The 20,550-nt window shown below is 46.7% G+C and overlaps 1 protein-coding gene across 5 annotated transcripts in view; it reads right to left on the reverse strand.

Moving 5' to 3' along the window:
* The window catches only part of SMARCA4 (SWI/SNF related BAF chromatin remodeling complex subunit ATPase 4), a 90,489-nt gene that overhangs the window by 45,326 nt on the left and 24,613 nt on the right, over nucleotides 1-20,550 (reverse strand). For 4 of the 5 annotated variants that reach the window (XM_080827064.1, XM_080827066.1, XM_080827065.1 and 1 more), the window contains exons 7-14: nucleotides 20,018-20,144; nucleotides 19,304-19,477; nucleotides 17,542-17,715; nucleotides 15,709-15,876; nucleotides 15,553-15,603; nucleotides 10,296-10,426; nucleotides 10,107-10,164; nucleotides 1,689-1,810 (exon numbers count right to left, since the gene is read on the reverse strand). In XM_080827064.1, coding sequence (XP_080683190.1) covers nucleotides 1,689-1,810; nucleotides 10,107-10,164; nucleotides 10,296-10,426; nucleotides 15,553-15,603; nucleotides 15,709-15,876; nucleotides 17,542-17,715; nucleotides 19,304-19,477; nucleotides 20,018-20,144 — 1,005 coding nt within the window. The remainder of the gene's footprint in view (nucleotides 1-1,688; nucleotides 1,811-10,106; nucleotides 10,165-10,295; nucleotides 10,427-15,552; nucleotides 15,604-15,708; nucleotides 15,877-17,541; nucleotides 17,716-19,303; nucleotides 19,478-20,017; nucleotides 20,145-20,550) is intronic. The other variant, XM_080827062.1, reaches the window with a different exon arrangement.

The raw sequence follows: 20,550 nt of genomic DNA on the forward strand, positions 1-20,550 counted from the left end.
CCGAAGGCAGACGCTTAATGACTGAGCCACCCAGGCGCCCCTGGAATTATTTTAAAAAGTGACTTTAAACTACATTTTTGGGGCACCTGGGTGGCTCAGTCTGTTGGGTGTCCGCTTATGGCTTGGGTCTTGATCCTGGGGTCCTGGGATCGAGCCACGCTTTGGGCTTCCTGCTCAGTAGGGACTCTGCTTCTCCCTCTCCCGCTCATGCTTTCACTCTCATTATCTCCCTTTCTCAAATAAATAAAATTTTAAAAATTAAGAAAAAAAACCCTCAAGAAGTTAAAAACAGAGCTTCCCATGACCCTGCAATTGCACTACTGGGTATTTACCCCAAAGATACAGATGTAGTGAAAAGAAGGGCCATCTGTACCCCAATGTTTATAGCAGCAATGGCCACAGTCGCCAAACTGTGGAAAGAACCAAGATGCCCTTCAACGGACAAATGGATAAGGAAGATGTGGTCCACATACACTATGGAGAATTATGCCTCCATCAGAAAGGATGAATACCCAACTTTTGTATCAACATGGATGGGACTGGAAGAGATTATGCTGAGTGAAATAAGCCAAGCAGAGAGAGTCAATTATCATACAGTTTCACTTATTTGTGGAGCATAACAAATAACACGGAGGACATGGGGAGATGGAGAGAAGGGAGTTGAGGGAAATTGGAAGGGGAGGTGAACCATGAGAGACTATGGACTCTGAGAAACAACCGGAGGGTTTTGAAGGGGGGTGCGGGAGGTTGGGGGAACCAGGTGATGGGTATTAAGGAGGGCACGGATTGCATGGAGCACTGGGTGTGGTGCAAAAACAATGAATTCTGTTATGCTGAAAAGATATTAAAAAAAAAAAAAACCCTATGTTTGTTTTATTAACATGACATACAGGTGATCCTGTATGTCATACTGTTTCATGCTGTGCTGTGATTTTGGTGGATTTATGTCTTCTTAAGAATCTTCCAGTGAGTTTGGGGGGTTTGCCCTATATCTCGGATGACTTCAGGGCACCGCAAGCTTGCTCTAGGGCTGCTTTCCTACCCGTAGCATACACAACTCTCAGTCCTCTACTTCTTTTAAAGAGTATCCGTTAACTTCATACCATAAGCAACGATGAAGTCAGTACGTTAGCTGTACTTGTGCTTACAAGAGCAAAAGTGAGAAGTAATGGGAATGCCCGCCACTAAGGACAGGCTCGTACGGGACGGCGGAACCCACGATGCCACGTGGTTGACGCTCCGCGTGGAGACAGCACCACCTCTGAGAGAACTTGCAGGGGAAAAAGCCAGGGGCAGGAAGGTATGCCTGGATACACGTGTACAAGTAGAAAGAAAAACATATACACGTTTTGCTTGTATCTCTGGACATGGGCTATCTCTGAAGACACGCGGTGCTCCAGGGAGGGGCTGGGGTCGGGGGGCCTGGGGAGCAGGAGTGAGGCGGCTGCCGTTGCACACCCGACTCTCTCTCTAGCACAAGATGAACCACGTGAATGGATGGAATATTCGACACCTACAAAAATCAGTGAAATCCGAAGTAAATTGATTCATTCTGTCTGCAGCCCCACAGTTTCTGCCGGCTGGACAGGAATGTGCACCCTCCAGAGAGAGGCCTGGATCCCAACAGGCCTGCTGGTGCCGCCCCGAAGGAAGCCGACGGAGCAAGAGGCCGTGGAGGGATGCCTTACTCGATGATGTGCCGGGCGTCCACCTCCGAGACGTCGTCGCTGTCTGGGTCTGGAATCTTCTTCTTCTCCTCAACGGGCAGGTTGGGAGGCTGTGCTGGCTGCGGCTGCTCCTCCTCCTCCTCCTACCGAGACACAAGCCCGCGTCACCTCAGGCCACCTCAGGTCACCCCCACTCAGGGACAGGCACAGGGCTCCCAGGGGCAGAACACACTTTTTGGAATCCAGTACTGTTTTCAGGCCCTCTCACTATCGCGGAATGTGTCATGCCTCTTCTTGGCCTCTTCTCATAAGAGCTCAGTTTACGATTTTTAGTTTTCCTAGCACGGAACGCAGAGACTTCTTTTTAAAGCTACCTCAGGGGACTCTCTTCCTTTTACTAACAGTACATGCCTTGCACACCGTGCCTCCCTCCATCACAAAATGCATACGACCATGCTTATTCCTGGCCCGACCAACTCAAAGCAGTTTTTCATTTGATTCTCTTAAATCTTCTAAGTATTAAACATTTTATAGCCAATTTCGGTACTTGTTGCTCTCGGTTGACTTCTGGCTTTATCAAAAAGGTTAAAACATTTATGCTACATCAAGTAACACTGGTGAGAACAGCCATCCTAGTTTACTGCGAGGTTTCCCATCAACTTGTAAATTAGATTTAAGTGTTGTTCTTCATTAAAGGGAATTTTCAAGCTTTACTGAGTGGATGACAAAGGGATTCTGTGTGGCAAACTGCTGAAATGCACACAAATACATTTCTCAATGTTAAACCATTCTTGTATTCCTGGGTAAATCATACAATGTACCCATAGGTTATTTTTATGTATGATGGGATTGCTATAAAACTAAAAGGTATCTGTAATTAATCTACTAAATGGTTCCAGTCAAAATCCCGTGGGATGTCCCTCGGAGCATGCAAAATGATTTTACAAGTCATTTGGAATAATGAACAGGTGATGATAGCACAAACATTTTGGGCAAAAAAAAAAAAAAAAAATCGTAATTGGTACAAACCTATCCTAGCTGGTATCACTGTACCTGGAATTAAAATAGGGGTAGGACTTCTGGCTAAGTCTGAGTGAGGAAGTCCACAAGCTCTCTCACACACTCACACACACACACACGTCTTTTTGAAGCTGGACAAAACTGGCAAAAGCACAACCTTTTGAGAGCTCCAGGAGCCTGAGAAGCACTGATGCTTGAAAATCTGCTGAACCTTGGGTGAGAAGAGTGGGAGCTGGTAGCGTTCTTCTGGGGACCGCTTCCAACCCTCTGTGCCCCCAGCTCCATCCTGAAGGTTCTCCCAGGACGGCCAGGCCCGGAGCACTGGCAGCCGAGGCTGATGGGGACTCAGTCACTGTGGAGCAGGGCAAGGCCCATACCAGCCAGCGGCACTGCTGTTGTGTAAGTGAGGTTCTCCCAGTTTTGCTTTGGTTGGGAAAGCAAATGACCGGCTAAGCCTGTGACCACGCAGAGAAAAATGAGACGGGGCCTCACAGAAAGTGAAAGCCAGGGCGGACCTGAAAATGGCCTGAACTTGGAATGCGCACCTTCACACGCACTGACCCGCCAGAGGGAGCAGCTTTACTCGCTCAAGATATCTGAGCAAAATCACTGGCCAGTCACTGGACGGCTACTAAGTTACAAGGAAACATGGCCTCTTCCTAGAAAGCCAGGATTAAAAATAAAAATGAGAATAAAACCAAACAATAAATTGAGCAGAGACACCACTGGGGAAAGATTTTCACAGATTCAGCCCAGGTGCGCTACCGAACAGACACCACCACCGAAACAACCAGCCGCGAGTGGGAGTCAGAATCCAGCATGGTTAGAAACGGGTTTCCACTAAATGTTACAAGATGGGCAAAAAGGGACAGTGTGATGTGTGTTCAGGGAAAAAGCAAACGAATCTGTCTCTGCTCCCAGATGTTGAACTCAGCATATAATCTTCGAAGCAACTATTATTATAAATATGTTCAAAGAACCAAAGAAAACTCTCTTTAAACGCAGTAAATCAACAAATACAGAATCTCAATGTTAGACACCAATGATAAACTTCCCCAGTTTGATGAAAAGCAAGAAACTACCCAGCCAAGAAGCTGAACAAAAACTAAGGGGAATAAATACAGAGGGTTCACAATCCACCAAAAAAGGCCAAAGACAACGAAATCCTGAACGCAAGAAAGAGAACAATGAATTACCAAGCATGGAGGAGCATCAATACAATTAGCAGCTAAATTCTCGTTTGAGACAGAGACCATGAAGCACTGGAATAACACATTCACAAGGGAAAAGGCTGTCACTAAAGACATCTGTGTCAACTAAACCGTCCTTGCAAAGTCAAAGCTACAGAAACACAGTCGCGGGTTTACCAAGCCTGAGCGAATCGGTCGCTAACAGACAGGAACTCAAACGCCAACAGCGTTAGGAATGGCAACTGCACGGATCAAGACAGAAAACTTGGTAAATCCATCTTCCCTCACTTGTCCTCGACTGACTTATTCAGACCAAATCGAGAGATGGCAGGAGGTATGAATCAGAAGACGGCTCTGCAGGGTTTACAGCGTATACAGGTTCGATACACAGGTGTACACAGGTGTGTGATGTGTAAGTAATACAGGGCTATGTAACAGACAACACAAAGGAAAGGCAGCAAATAGACCTAGAGTAAAGCGTAATTTCTGTATTTTCCCAGAATGGAGTTAGTGTTAATCTGAAGTATACTGGGATCAATTAAAACGCATATCGTTGTCCTCAGAGCAACTACGAGGCATGCAACTAAAAAGGTACCGTAACAATTAAAACGTACAGAATACAATGGTAGAGTAAGAAGTAGTTAACACAGAAGCAGTAAAGAAGGAACAGAGGAACAAAAAAAGACATGAGACGAAAGAAATAGCCAAATGGCAAATGTAAATAAAGTCGTATCAATAATTATATTAAATGCAAACAGCGTAAAATGCAATCAAAAGGCAGGCACTGCCATACTAGATTTAAAAAGCAACATCTAGCTATCTGCTCTCCCAGACTCAAATGAACAAACAGGTTTGAAGTAAAAGAATGGAAATATACATACCATGCAAAGAAACCGTAACCGGAAGAAAGCTGGAGGGACTATTCGAACACCAGACAAAAGAGACTTTAAAACAAAAATTACCAGGGGCGCCGGGGTAGCTCAGTCAGTTAAGCATCTGCCTTTGGCTCAGGTCATGATCCCAGGATCCTGGGTTCAAGTTCCACATGGGGCTCCCTGCTCAGTGGGGGAGCCTGCTTCTCCCACTCCCTCTGCCTCTCCTCCAGCTCGTTCTCTCTCTTATAAATAAATGAAATCTTAAAAAAAAAATTACTAGAGGGGTGCCTGGGTGGCTCAGTTGTTAAGCGACTGCCTTCGGCTCAGGTCATGATCCCAGAGTCCTGGGACAGAGCCCCACATCAGGCTCCCTGCTCAGTGGGGAGCCTGCTTCTCCCTCTCCCACTCACCCTGCTTGTGTTCCCTCTCTCACTGTGTCTCTCTCTGTCAAATAAATAAATAAAATCTTAAAAAAAAAAACAAAAAAGAACCCTGGTTCTTTCGTATTCAAAAAAAAAATTACTAGAGACAGGGACAAATACTTAATAATGATAAAATATCAAATATATCAGGAAGACGAAACAACTAAAATATACGTATCAACAGAACATGAAAATACATGAAGCAAAATCTGATAGAATTTAAAGGAGAAACAGACAATTCAACAAAACTAGTTGGGGATTTCACTACTCCCTTCTCAACAACAGAACTAAACAAAATCAGAAAGCATATACATGACCTGAACAATACTATCCACCAACTCAATAGAAAGACATATATAGAACACTACACCTAAAGAATTGCAGAAGATGTGAACATGAAACATTCCCCAGGATCCTGAGCCAGAAAATGAGTCTTGATAAATTAAAAAGAATTAAAATCATATAAAGTACTCTTTTCATACCATGAGAAAATTAAATTAGAAATCAAAACCTGAAAAAACCTAGGGAATTTTCAAATGCTTAAAATTTAACAAAAACTTTAAATGACCCGATGGTCAAAAAAAAAAAAAAAACTAAAAAAAAAACACAAGACATAAAACAAAACCCAAAACATAAAAAACATTAGAAAATATTTTGAACTGAATGAAAACAGAAACAACAAATCAAAATCTATAGGCACAGGGCACTGGGTGGCTCAGTCGGGTAGGCATCCGACTCTTGATTTTGGCTCAGGTCATGATCTCGGGGTGATGGGACTGAGCCCCGCATCAGGCTTGTCCCTCTCCTTCTGCTCCCCCCACCCTCACCCCTACCTCTCTCTTTCTCTCAAAAAAACAAAACAAAACAAATTACAGGCTTGCAGCTTAAGCAGTGCTTAGAGGGAAATTTATAGCTCTAAACAAGTGTATCAGGAAAAAAAAGGTCTTAAATGAATAACCTAAACTTAGACTGCCTTCCAAAAAATGAAAGACAAATTACTGAATTCCCAAAACGAGCAATTAAATAGGTATCACTGCCAGACCCACAAAAAGATAAGGAAATACTATAAATAACTTTATGCTAACAAATAACTAAGATGAAACAGACAAACTCCTAGAAAGATACAAATTACTAAACCTGAGTCAAGAAGAAATGGAAAAAGTGGGGGGAAAAAACCTTTAACAGTTAACTCAATTAGTAAATAAAAACCTTATTACAATGAAACAGCCAGGCCCAGATGGCTTCAATAGTGAATTCGACCAAATATATTAAGATTTCTTTTTTAAAAATTTTTATTTATTTACTTGAAAGAGAGAGCACAAAGGGAGAGGAAGAAGCAGACCCCCACTGAGCAGAGAGCACAACATGAGGCTCAATCCCAGGACCCTGAGATCATGACCTGAGTCAAAGGCAGACACTTAACCAACTAAGCCATCCAGGCACCCCCTCAAATATATTAGGATTAATACCAACCCTTCACAAACTCTTCCAGGAAGTACAGGAGAGGGGAATATTTTCCAGTCCATTCTGTGAAGTCAATGTTAACCACATCAAAACCAGACAAGGGTGTCACAAGAAAACTATAGACCAATATCTCATGAACACAGACCCAAAAGTCATCAACAAAATATCAGCAATGCCACAACATACAGAAAAGATTATACAGTAGGACAAAGTAGAACTTATTCCAGGAATGCAAGGTTTGGGGTAATATCCAAAATTAATTTACATAATAAATTGTATTAACAGATAAAAGACAAAACCAGACCACCAGCTTAATAGATAAAAAAAATAGACAAAATAGAAGAAAATTTACTGAACTTGATAAAGAGCCTCTACGAAAAACCTACTGCTGACACCAAACAGCAGTGACAGAATAAATGCAGAACAGTGAGTGGGCACAAGGCAAGGATGTCTGCTCTTAATACTTCTACTCAGCACTGTAGTAGAGAATCCAGCCAATGGAATACAGCAAGAAAAAAGAGGTTAAAGGCACACAGATGGGAAACGAAGAAGTAAACCTGCCAGTATTTACTAAACATGACGTGATCCTGCACGTGAAAATCCTAAAGAATCTACAAAAATCAAAAATCAAAACCAAACTATTGGAACAAATAGTATGAGTTCAGCAAGTTCATACCTATGTACAAGACCAATATTTTTCAAAACTAATATAAAAAGCTGTATTTTCATGTAATAGCAATAAAGTATCCAAAAAATACAATTAAGTAATCAATTCTAGGGGTGCCTGGGCGGCTTAGATGGTTAAGTATTAGCCTTCAACCCAGGTCATGATCTCCAGGTCCTGGGACTGAGCCCCAAATCGTGCTCCTGGCTCAATGGGGAGCCTGCTTCTCCCTCTCCTTTTGCCTACTTGTACTCTGTCTCTCTCTCAAATGAGTAAAATCTTAACAAATGAAAAAGAAAGAAAGAAAGAAAGAAAGAAATTCTATTCATTAATAGCATCGAAAGAAATATTTAAAAATAAATTTAGCAAATAAAGTATACAAACTGTATACTGAAAACCCTCAAAGCAGCGCTAAGAGAAATCAATGATGATAAAAATAAATGGAGAGACATTCCATGAGCATGAATTATAAAACCAAATATTGTTGAGGTGTGATTCTTCCCAAATCAATCCACAGATTAAATGCAACTCCAATACAAATTCCAGCAGGAATTTTTATAGTAACTGATGAGCTGACCCTAAAATTTACAAAGGAACACAAAGGATCTATTTGACAATGAAAGCCACCAAACTGGAGGAGTAACACCATCTAACTTCGAAATTTATTATAAAATTACAACAACCAAGATAAAGTGGTTGTGGCACAATCACAGACATAAAGATTAATAGGACATAAAGGAGACGCAGAAACAACCTTACATTTCTTGTCAACTGGTTTCCAACAGAAGTGCCAAGACTATCTGAAGGAGGAAAGAGCCATCTTTCCGTCACATGATGCGGAGACAGTGGCTATCCATGGGCAAGAAAAAAATCTTACACCTGTATCTCAGACCACAGCCACTGACTCAACTATGACATTTACTGTAAGAGCTTCAGTTACCAAACGTCTAGAAGAAAACACAGAAGAAAAATCTAAGTGACTTCGAAGAGTTCTCAGATATAACTCCAAAAGCACAACGCAGGAACAAAAAAATTTATGATAAACTAGATTTTCTTAAAATTAAAAACATTTTGCATTTCAAAATACACCACTGAGGGAAAAAGCAAAAGGCAGAGTGACTAGGAGAAGATACTGCAAGCTCTGTATTTGATCAGGGACATGTCCCAAGAATATATAAAGAAATCTTACACCTCAGTGATGAGATGACAACCTAGTTCATAACGGGCAAAAAACAGGAGTACACATTCACCAAAGAAGATATACAAATGGTAAACGAACACACGAAGAAACGCTCAACATTATTTAGTTACTAAGAAAATGCAAACTAAAGGCACAATGAGATACTACTATGCACCCACTAGGATGGATTCAATCGAGAGGACAGATAACACAAAGTATGGACAAGGATATGGAGAAAGTGGAACCCGTGAAATGGTACAACCACTTTAGAAAACGGTTTGGCAGTTTCTTAAAAAAAGGCAAACATGAACTTACCACATGACCCAGCCATTCCACTCCTAGGTATCTACCCAAGAGAAATGAAAACGTATGTCCGCACAAAGACGTGTATGGGAATGTTCACAGCAACATCATTCGTAATAGCAAAAACGGAAACAACACAAATAGCTCATCAACCGGGAAAGGATAAGCAAGCATGCCACACCGCACAGCAGGACAGGACGCGGGCATGAATAGCCATGAGCTCTTGGTACGCATACAACAGGGATGAACATCAACAGCTATCTGAAAGAAGCCGGACACAAAATACTACACATTATAGGACTCCATTTATAGAAAATACCCAGAAAAGACAAATCTACAGAAACAGAAAGCAGATCCCTGGTTTCCTGGAGCTGGAGGAAGGAGTCAGAGCAAACTGTAAACCAGCAGGAGGGAGAATTCTGGGATTACAGAACATTCTAAAATTGGTGTGCGGTAAAGATTGTACAAGTCTATAAATTCAGTAAAAAATCACCGAATTATACACTTCCTATGGGTGCATTTTATGGTATTTAAATTATCTCTCTACAGAGCTATCAAAAAATTACAACAAAATTTTACTGGAGAATCATTACAATCAATGTTAAATGAACCTGAACAGGCCGCCCTAGAACGACCCCACTGGGTATAAAAACTGAACACATTTTAAAAAATGTCACAGGCCAGTGGGATGGGAGGACTAAACTGAATGTCAGTTCACTTAGTACTCCTCAGAGGGGAAACACGGCAGAGCTCTGCCCCATGGCCTACCCCAAATAAAATTCCAGAAGAGCTGAAGTGGTAATAAGGAGGAAAGTAAAAAATGTGTGCTCCCAGGAGGCACTTGAGGACAGAGAGGGGAACGTGGCTCTTCAGTATAGCTTTGCCAACCATAACGTGACATAGTTAAATGATTTAGAGTTTACACAACAAATCCAACTATTTATGTTTCCAAAGATTAGATTATCATGGGCAAACATGTACATGATCCAATGATCCCAATCTTTCTGGAAAGGAGGGCTTCGGATTTTGAGCACTTGAAAGACGGCTAGTAGAGGTGAGGATGGTCCGTTTTAAAATCTATTTAATTTGATTAATTTAAGACTGAGGAGTCACATGTGGCTAGAGGTTATGGAATTGGAGAGTGCAGCTCTAAGGCACCAAATTTCAGCCAGGACTAGGGCCCTTGGCTGCCCTGTGCCTGTTTCCTGCCCCATATAACACCCGCCGAGAGCAGACGATCACAGTGGAAAGGGGTGACGGGGGCCCCAGGAGTGGAAGTTACCACACTGAGAACCGCAGCAGCCAGGAAATGGACTCTTACCTCCTCCTCTTCTTCTGAGCCACTTTCTTCACTATCAGATCTCGGAGCTACTTCATATCTAGAAAAAATATTAGTGTTTTAATACACACTTTGCCAGAGCACACAGGATTCACCCACCTTAGTGAACTGGCCTGCTTCTAAATGAAAGCAAAATCAGCTACCAGAGCCCCCGGAACGAGGCCAACTCACCCCGGGTTCATCTCAAGCCAGGCTTCTAGCTGCCCTGCTTTGGGGGCGTCGGTGCCCGTGAGGATCTTCCCGCTCTCCACGTGGATCACTTTCACCGGCAGGTCACTCATTTGGCTGGTCTCATCCAGAGGCTGAAAAAGGGTCACACATGTAACCTGAGGTTCTGGGGTTTCCACACCTCAGGCTTCTGCTAACTACGGCCACCTTGGGAAGTGCTCTCCCAACTCCATGCCCAGAAAATGGCACAAAACATGGCCAGTGGTTGTGAAAATGGGCTAATGATATATTAATAATACAGTAATACTATACGATCCATTGATGACAGCTGTTTCTTCAGGTATTTCATTTTCAAACCGGTAACACGGCTCCAACCTCACAAGAGCACAGTGGGGACCCTCTGCCGACCCCATCAGACGCTTTCTCTCCATATGCGTCTACCAGTATCTGTCTCTCACGCAGCCTTGTAGACCTACCCCACGCGTAAGAAACAAGGACTGCGCTCTCCTCGTTTATACGCAAAAGACTATACTATTCACATTCGTTTGGCCCCCTTTTCCACCCATTAATACTACATTTGTAGACTTCCTCAAAGGTCCTCATTCTCTTCCGTGAAAGAGCTAACTAGAATATTGGAAAGCAAAACAATTAACTTCCTCTTAGCATATATGAAATTCCTCCATTTGTTGTTTTGAGATGCCAGTGTTGGAAGAACATTCCCCCTCCATTAGTGCCCTCAAATTTCCTAGAGAAAACCTCCAGAATAAGGATGAAGTTCTTGGTTTAAACCTTTGTTCACACCTTCCAGAAACTTCTCCCACCCTCTCGTCCCCTTCAGGGGCCACACTCACCGTCAACATGGCCCATACAGCAGAGATCAGCTCCCACGCCACCAGACCACCTGGCCCTCAAACCTGCCCACCACGGAAGGTGACGGCAACCACCTGCCTCACGCACAGCCTCCACGGGCCCCATCGGGGACTTTCACCGCCGAGTGCACCCTGAGAGTGGCTAACGGTGCTGAGGCCTGCACTTCCCCCCACCCCCAAATTATGATTCAACTGCTCTGGGGCTTTCAGAAAAGCTCCCAGGCCATTCAGAGGGGCCAAGGCTGCGAAGCGTGGGCTGAGATCAAGCACAGTTCACAACCACCAAAGCGAGGCTTCTGGTGCCCAGCAGGAGGAGCTGCCAGTGACTACCCAACAGAACTCCCTGAGCTGCACTTGGCCGCCAGAGGACTTTTCCCCTGAATGCCCCAAACGCCCTTACAAAGGCTTTCTATTGTGGTGAAACGCCAGCCTGCATTCTTAAAAATTCAATATAACATTTAAAATAAAACCTCATGGGGTGCCTGGCTGGCTCAGTGGGCAGAGCAGGCGACTCACAGTCTCAGGGTTATGAGTTCAAGCCCCACACTGGGCATGGAGCCCACTTAAAAGATAAATAAATAAATAATAAGAGAAAACAAGATCTCAGGAAATAAATACATATTTGAGTTAATCACTGGTCATTCACTTTAGGAATCTGGCCTCCAGGAGAAAGTGTGCATCTGCTATGGCCTGAATTATGTCCCCCCCTCCCGCCCCAAATTCAATGCTGAAGCCCCAACTTGCCAATGTGGCTATATATGGAGACGGGGCCTTGGGTGGGGGGTAATGAGGGTTAGTTGAGGTTACAAGGTGGGGCCCTCGGGACGGAATAGTGCCCCCTGTAAGAGACAGCAAAGCTTGCTGTCTCTCCCATCATATGGGGACACAGCAAGAAGGCAGCCATCCACAAGGCAGGAAGAGAGCCCTCCCCAGGAACCGACCTTGCTGCACTTCGATCTTGGAGTTACAGCTTCTAGAGCTGTGAGAACATACTGTTTTCTTGGTATTGAAGCCACCCCAGCCACGGTGCTTTGTTACGGCAGGCCACGCTGACTGGGAGAGAGCATGAAAACGTAATGTCCAGGGAGGCTCGTGACAACAACGAGCGCAACGGGAAGGGAACAAGGGCAACAGGCTCCGGGAAGGGAGGGGCACGCAGTGGCGCATCAGAGACGAGAAGTGCAGGATCGTCATTGCGGCTGCAAATGCGGAGCCACCTAAATGACTATCCGTCTGCCCGCTGAATGAGATGCTAACACGTCCACACCACAAAATTAGAACAGAATTAATGGCCTGAATTGGAAAGTGGCCCAAGATATCCTGCTGGAGTCTAGCTATGTCTAGATCACCACAAATGGCCTTAAAACAAACCAAATGGATGTAGGCAAAACGATTCCTGGATGCACGTTCAACCCGCATGCTTGCTCTCGGGAAAGCAGGTGCCGTGGGGACTTATGCTTTTTATCATACTGTTTAAGTATTTTCTGCAAGAAATACTACGTTTCAGTGGCACTGAAAGAATAAGGTATGTGAGCTAACGTGGGAAGATGTCAGAGACACAATGAGAGGCTGGAAAAAGAAAACCATCTGGTGGCACATACACAGAAAAGGCCCCAGAGCAAACATGGCTTTTCACAACGGTTATGCAGTTTTCCTCTGGAAGGTGGGAGTGAGGAGGGGGCAGGGAAGGCGGGAAAGGAAACACTACTTATTTACACCTCCCCCTTCTAGACATCTTTCCTCCAAAGGAGCGTACTGAGGGAGAACAGCGGCTTTCAGGAGGCTGGCAGGGATGTGGGAGGGAAAAAACAGTGAGTGGAGACAGCAAGCCCACTCCGAGTGGGCCACTTTGTATGGCACTGACTTTTAGAACCAGACTAGTAAAGTTTCACATATTAAATACAGAAATGAAAGGGGTGCCTGGGTGGCTCAAGTCGGTTAAATGTCGGCCTTCGGCTCAGGTCATGATCCCGGGGTCCTGGGATTGAGTCCCACATCAGGCTCCCAGCTCAGTGGGGAGCCTCCTTCTCCCTCTCCCGCTGTGCCCCAACTTGGGCTCTATCTCTCACTATCTCAAATAAATAAAATCTTCTAAAAAATTTATTAAAATAAGGCGCCTGGGTGGCTCAGTGGGTTAAGCCTCTGCCTTCAGCTCAGGTCATGCTCTCAGGGTCCTGGGACCTAGCCCCGTATTAGGCTCTCTGCTCAGGGAGCCCGTTTTCTGCCGCCCCCCGCCTTCCTTTCTGCCTACTTGTGATCTCTGTCAAATACATAAATAAAACCTTTTAAAAAAATTTATTAAAATACATACATAAATGATGAGTAAATAAAGAAAACCAACAAGAAAAGGGGAAACCACACCAATGAGGGCACAGGAAAGAACTAATCCAAGTAACGTTTAAATGTAATATTAGGAGCACATTAATTTCAGACTGAATAACTCCAAACACCAACTAAACTCTAGCTAGGAGGCCTCTTTTGCACAGGATTATGAGTTAACAACTCTGAATGTATTTCCCAGAATGTATTTTCCAGGATTAGGCAAATAAAGAAATATACCATGGCTAATGGAGCCAAGTTTTGGGCTGTTATAAGGAAAGAGAGAACCGAAATAGCCCTACGGTATTAGATTAGACGCAGAAATATCCATGTGAATGTAAGGTTTTGAACATACAGACTAGCAATGCACAGATGCATGTGGCCGTATACCTGTTCCCTAGATCTGACAGCCAGGAGGGCCTAGAAGCAATAACGCCCTATATCAACAATCGCATCTAACGAGGTATCTTTGCCATCTGGCTGGCTCAGTGAGTAGAGCATGCAACTCTTGATCTTGGGGTCATGAGTTCAAGCCCCACTCCGGGTATAGAACTTGGCTTACTTACTTACTTAACTTCCTTAGAGATAAAGAGAAAGAGAGAGAGATCTTGGTTTCTAAATATTGGCTGCGAAAGCAGAAGATAAGCTTGGGCCATTACGGTGTGCAAGGAAGTAAGGCAGCTCTCAAGGGACACATGGGCCAACTGGAAGGGGCTCTTACTGGCCCAGACTAGAATACTTTGAACATCAAAATAATGACGGTAAAGGATTAAACTCAATGAGAGTTTACTCCTGTAAGTTGGTACCAGGGCTGGCAACATCAAAATAATGACGGTAAAGGATTAAACTCAATGAGAGTTTACTCCTGTAAGTTGGTACCAGGGCTGGCAATGAGAGTTTACTCCTGTAAGTTGGTACCAGGGCTGTAAGTTGGTACCAGGGCTCTCTTCCCAAAGAGGAAAGAAGAGAAAAAACTCTTCCTTCCTGTAGAAAGTCATCTAAAAAATGCGGAAGAAATCATGGGGGAGGGGAGGGGAAGGTCAGGGTGAAGAGAGGGGGCATCACCATTCTGTAACCATCACGGCAAAACCTGATACAGGCAAAGACCAATTAAGCAGATGAAAAAACGAGTGAGTGGAAGAAAGAGGAGATAAAATTCATTTAAAGAGCCTTGAGCATTGCTCCACAAGGTACTTAATGATTACAAAAGGAAAAGATAGTAACTTTTCATCACAGATGCCTCAGCAGACACCAAGGGATCCTGGTCAACACCGCCAGTGACCGAAGCCATCCACGCCATGACTCCCACTGTGACGCACGCAGAAGAACACAGTGTCACTCTGGCGTCTTCCTGCCAAGAACACATAACCGGAATCTAACCACAAGGAAAGGGCAAGTCAAACCCAAGTGAAAGGCCCCTGTGGGAAATACTTGGCTTGTGCTCTGCAGAAATGCCAAGGTCAGAAAAGGCTGAGACGAAGTGAGAAGTTGTTCAGGATCAAAGGACTAGAAGGATCGCCACTGAAGGCAATGCACGGCCATGGACTTGCTGTGAAGGCCACCAGAGGGACAGCTGACTAAGCCTTAACAAGCGCCGCGGATGAGATCATGGAGTCAATGCTTGTTTCTGCTTGTTGATCGCTGTACAGTCACGGAAAAGAAGGAGCTTGTTTCTAGGAAACACACTGAAATATACAGAGGTAAGGGGTCGTCATGTCTGCACCTGACTCTCTGATGGTTTAGGAAAAAATGTTTGGGAAAATGGGGGACCCAGGTGAGGAAGATGCTGGAATTCTGTCCTTTAATTATGTCAGAGTGAAACTAACAAAATAACGGGATGGACAACAAAAGAAGTCCAGAAGGAAACACACCGGGAGCTGACAATGTACCTTCCTGGGGAGTGGGACTGAGGAGGGGGTGCGATGTGGCAGGGGACACATGTGGATTCTTCCATTCATCATAGATAGCTCTGGTGATTTCAAAAGAAAAAAAAATTTAAAGGATGCGACAGATCTAAGCTCCCAGGACTAAGCTGGCGTTTCCATGAAAAGAAAACTCATCTGATCCCTTACCTCGCCATCAGGTCCGATAGCAGGTGTCTGTCCTTCCGCATTTTCTGCCTTCTGCAAGTGAAGAGAGACACGGTCACCAGGGAGGCCAAGGCACACGTGCCAAGACGGCTGCTCCAATCCCACCCAGGGGCAGGCACACAGCCAGGCCCAGCGCACCTTCTTTTTCTTTTTCTTCTTTTTCTCCTTGGCGACCTGGGCAGCCTTGTGCTGCCGCACCAGCTCTGTGAGGTTAGCCACGTACTCGTCTGTCTGCTGCAAGAGGTAGGCCAAGCGCTTGTCCTTCTTCTGGTCGATGAGCTTGCGGTAGCCCTCCTCATCTTCCGCCTGCAGAAGGGTGAGGTCATGGTGGTGTTTCCAAGAGACACGCGCTCGTCCATTAGGGCCCAGGGCAGGTAATCCAAAGCCAAGAAGCCCACTGAGGGTTGTCATTAACCAGCAACCAGACCCTCCCCAAAGGAATGCTCAGCTGACACCAGACCCGTGCTGTACGTACACCTTCACAGGGCTATCGACTCCCCCTTCAGCATCTCTTCAACCCATACCCAGGGAAGACCCTGAGGGGGCCTGCTGGACAGATACGCTTTTGCCAGAAGCCATTTGAAAAGGCCAACAGCAAGTCCTAGCCCCTCTGTCCACAAACGCCTCCCAAATACAAACACTTCTTGATGGACCAGCTGGGAACCCGGGGCTCCAAAATGGCGGATCTTCCCGCCAACCCTCTCCAAGATGGCGAACTTTCCCACCACCCTCACTGTGGCCTCCCTGTCACCGTCAGGAGACTGAAACTCTCCACCCAGGAGCTTCCAAATTAGGAACTGCCCATCACGGACTGCCCTCACTCCATACCTTCCGATCACCAAATATGGATGTGACCTACCTTGACCCGATGAAAGACCCCCGCCGACTCCCTCCCAGTGTGACATCCCCCACTCCCCTTTCCGGAGTCGAGGAACCTCGCCCGAGGGTGCCCACCTCCTCCCGGCACGCGTGACTTTCCCGGCTCCCCTTCTCCTGAGCCCTGAAACTTCACCGGAGAGTACCTTTAAGAAATCTTGCCTTGCGCCTACCTTGCCTGGTGTTGTGTTTACCTCACCTGCAAAACCTGACACTTCTCTCCAGTCCAGGCCAGATACTCATGGACCCATGCAGCAAGCTCCTCCTGGCTTTCTAATAATCAATCAGATGTCACCCTAGCTTAGAGCCTCCTGTGTCTCCCATCGTACACAGAATTCCATCTAAAGTCTTTCTTGTGATCTACAAGGTCCCCCATGACTGCCTTAGGGACTCTGACCTTGCTTGCGCCCTCACCACGCTCTTTTACGGGCCTTCTGCTGTGCCTCGCACCTGGCTTTCCGATGCCTCAGGGGCCTGCCCTTGGTTCCTCTACCCCTGGGAGGCACTTCATTAAGGGAGTCACGCCCACCCTTCCCGTAACACCCCATCAACCCCTACTCCCTCATCCCGCTTCCTTCTCTTCGGGGTACTTCACGCCACCCAAAACGCTTGTTTGTTCGGCCTGGGCCTCCATCTCTCTAGGGCCAGCAGGAGCGGCCGGGAGGGTAGGGCCTGCATGATCCCCTTACTGCTAGGGCCGCGTGTACACAGCAGGGCCTATCAGCATCTGCCTGAATCATCCCAAACAGCCAAACACAAAGGGTGGAGGGACAGGCCAGATATCACATCATCAGTCACTCTCCCAACCTCCAGCGCGCGCCCCTCCCCTTCCTGGAGAGATCACAGAGCAGCCAGCTAACCAGCCTAAGATCTCGCAAACACTGACAAAATGAACAGGCCAGGTCTTTTGGACTCCCAAACCCGCGCCCTTTCTTTCTCTCTGTCCCGCCCTTTCTTTCTCTCTGTCCCACCTCTAACTCTGAGCAGCAGTCGGCCTTGGCGTAATACCAGGCAATCGATCCCTGGTGCCTGCCACACCCAAACCAGCCACGAAGGGCCATGAAGGGACACAATGCCACGAAGGTGGAATTTTACCATGAGCCTCCGCATTCTCTCTTTCTCAATTCTTTCGTTTTCCTTCTTCTGTTCCCTCTCCGTGTTGGCGTGGTAGGTGGCCACCGCCTTCGTGAGCTTCTGGATTTTGCCTGTGACCGATCTGTGATATTCTTTGAAATCCTTGGCATGCTGCAGAATGCTGTTGAGGTACTCCTGCAGGGACAGATACAGAAGAGAGGACTGGCTACTCCCCGGGGTCGCTGTAACATCGCTGAAAAGGAGACAAAACTTTAAAGGCAGCTTGTTTAAAACCCAGAGGACGTAATCAAAACGGTACAATGACTGTCTGCCCCGAGGTTCGGCGTTCCCTGTGTAAGGAAAGCCTCGCGCGGGGGACTGTGGGGAGAGGGGCCCTCCCTCGTGGGTAACAGGCAGGGCCATCCACCTTGCCCGAACTGGCACTGAACACGAAGCACTTCAAAACACCCTCACCCTCCAAACAAGTCATTCCACGGCCAGGAAGTCCCTTTAAGGAAAACAGCAGACATTGGCCAACAAAATTCAAGGTCAAGAAGGCCTCTTCTAGTATTATTTCTAACACTGCAAGGTTGAGAACAGGCTACATGTGCCCCAACAGGGAAATGGTTACATAAATTAGCAGATACCAAGGCAGAGAAGGAATACAATGTAGACATTAAAAATCATGCTTCCAGGGGCGCCTGGGTGGCTCAGTGGGTTAAAGCTGCTGCCTTCAGCTCAGGTCACTATCCCAGAGTCCAGAGAGCCCACATCAGGCTCTCTGCTCAGCAGTGAGCCTACTTCCCCTCCCTCCTCTGCCTGCCTCTCTGCCTACTTGTGATCTCTCTCATCTCTCAGTCTGTCAAATAAATAAATAAATAAATCTTTTTAAAAAAAAAAATCATGCTTCCACATGTCCACAAGCGTATATGTTTGTTTAAAGGAGGCTATTTAACTTCTGAATACTCTGTGCGGACAGAAAACCTACCTGAAGGATACACCAAAACGTTAAATGCCAAGTATTGACTTTTTAAATTCTAAACTACACCTGTACCAGACAGCAACCACAGCAGAGCTTTAGAAAAAGTCAGTGAGCAAACAAACCAAATCGTCCCACATCCTATTCCGGCAGAGATGGGGTCTTCCCGACAGATCGCGTAGAAGCTAAGTCAGATCACATCCTTGTCTGCTCGGGACCCTCCATGGCTCCCACCTCACTTACAGTAAAGGCCCAAGTGGTCTCCTCAGCCCAGATGCTCTGCCTCCCCTCTCTGTTCCCTCCACCTCTCTGTCCTCCCCTCACTCTCTCCCTTGTCCTTCTGTCCCACTCTCTCCCTTGCTCACTCCACTCTAGCCACACTGGGATCCCTGCTGGTCACAGAACACATGGCACATTCCAGCCCCAGGGCCTTTGCACCTTCCCCTCAATCTGCAAAGCTCCTGGCCCACATGTGTTTGTGGTTCCCTCCCTCAGATCGTGCCTTCTCAGAGAACTCCCCCAACCATGCTGTGTCAGCAGCCCCTCCGTCCCTCCCCACCCCTGCTTTACATCTTTTCACACCCTTATCACCTCCCAAACACGGCATATGTGATTATGGTCTGTCCGCCCGCTACCACGCGGTTTTACCCACTAACATATTCTCGGTGCCTAGAATATGGTTGTGATGAACAGAAAAGACAAACAGACAGCATGCCCAGACACAAACCAAACAAGACTCGGCGGCACGGGAGCCCCGGGAGCCCTGACACGCAGGCCGAGCCTCGTGGTGGGGCGGGGACGCACCTGGTGCTTCTGCCGGCGCTTGCGCTCCTGCTCGATCTTCTGCTGCTTCTCCAGCTTCTCGGTGATGCGGGCCTCACGCAGGGACTGCCGCTTGCTGCGCTTGTAGGCCTTGGCGTTGAGGGCCGTCTCGAGGGCCGTGTCCCTCCTCATGCACACCACCACTTCCTGTCGTAGCTTGAGGAAGGAAGAAACGATGCACACGATGTTGTCAAATCCACACATAATTACATTATCTCAAGCTAGACACACTGCGGCTCCTTCCAGAAGGAGCCGTTCTAAATGCCTTCTGGTGGGTGCCCAAAGACCGCGCAAAGCTCAGAAGATGACAGCTTCAGGACATCCAGAAGGTTCTCTCAAACCTTCAGGTCTCCAGCGCTGCCCCCCATCAACCACATGCAAGATATTTCTTACAGGTCATTCAAAGGTAGAGCACCCCCAGAAACAGACCCACTTAAGTCTCCCGTTTCCCGCCGGCAACAACTGCTTTAGGAAGGACCCAGAGCTATGCATCCCAAGAGCGGCAAACGTCCCACCACCGAGCAGGACGTGGACAGCAGAGGGGGATAGCCAGCCAAAGGGGGTGTGAGGCCACTGCTGCTTTTAATGATCAAGGCCCATTTAAGAACTGCCTGGCAAGTAGCTCTTTGAATCGAGGCATCAATGCTGGCAGAAGAGGCTCTTTCCCTCAAGCAACGGGCCTGCGTCTGCGCCTACCTGCCTCTGGAAGTTCAGCAGCCTGAGGGCCTTGAGCTCAATGGTCGCTTTGGTTCGCAAATCCCCGGCCAGGGACCCGGGAAGGTTTTCAAGTTCCTGAATTCGGTGTGCGATTCGAGCCTGCAGCCTGGGTGGCAAAGACAGAAGGAAGAGAGGTGAGGAGAGCTCTTGTGTATTCACGGGAGCCCACCTGTTGCCTTTCAAGGTGGGGCCTCGGGAGAATCCATCCCTCGAGGAAGGCAGGTCCTGGTCACAACATGGGCAATGGCTCAGAAAAGGAAGCCAGCTGAAACCCAGAACATGGAAAGAGTGGGGCGGGCCCAGCAAACCCGAACCTGACAGGCATAGCTGCTTTGTGACATTCCAGCCAACTAGGGGGCCAGGTGGACCAGCGTCTCCGCCCCAACGCAGGGACCACCCCGCAGAGCAACCCTCCAGGCTTGGTCTACAGTTCAAATGAGGTAATCCCCCTTCTCAGAGTTTCACCCATATTTATGAAATGCCTGCTGTGTGCCAGGGACTGATCCAGACAT

This window comes from Martes martes (assembly GCF_963455335.1).
Source record: "Martes martes genome assembly, chromosome: 1".
NCBI classification, from domain to species: domain Eukaryota; kingdom Metazoa; phylum Chordata; class Mammalia; order Carnivora; family Mustelidae; genus Martes; species Martes martes.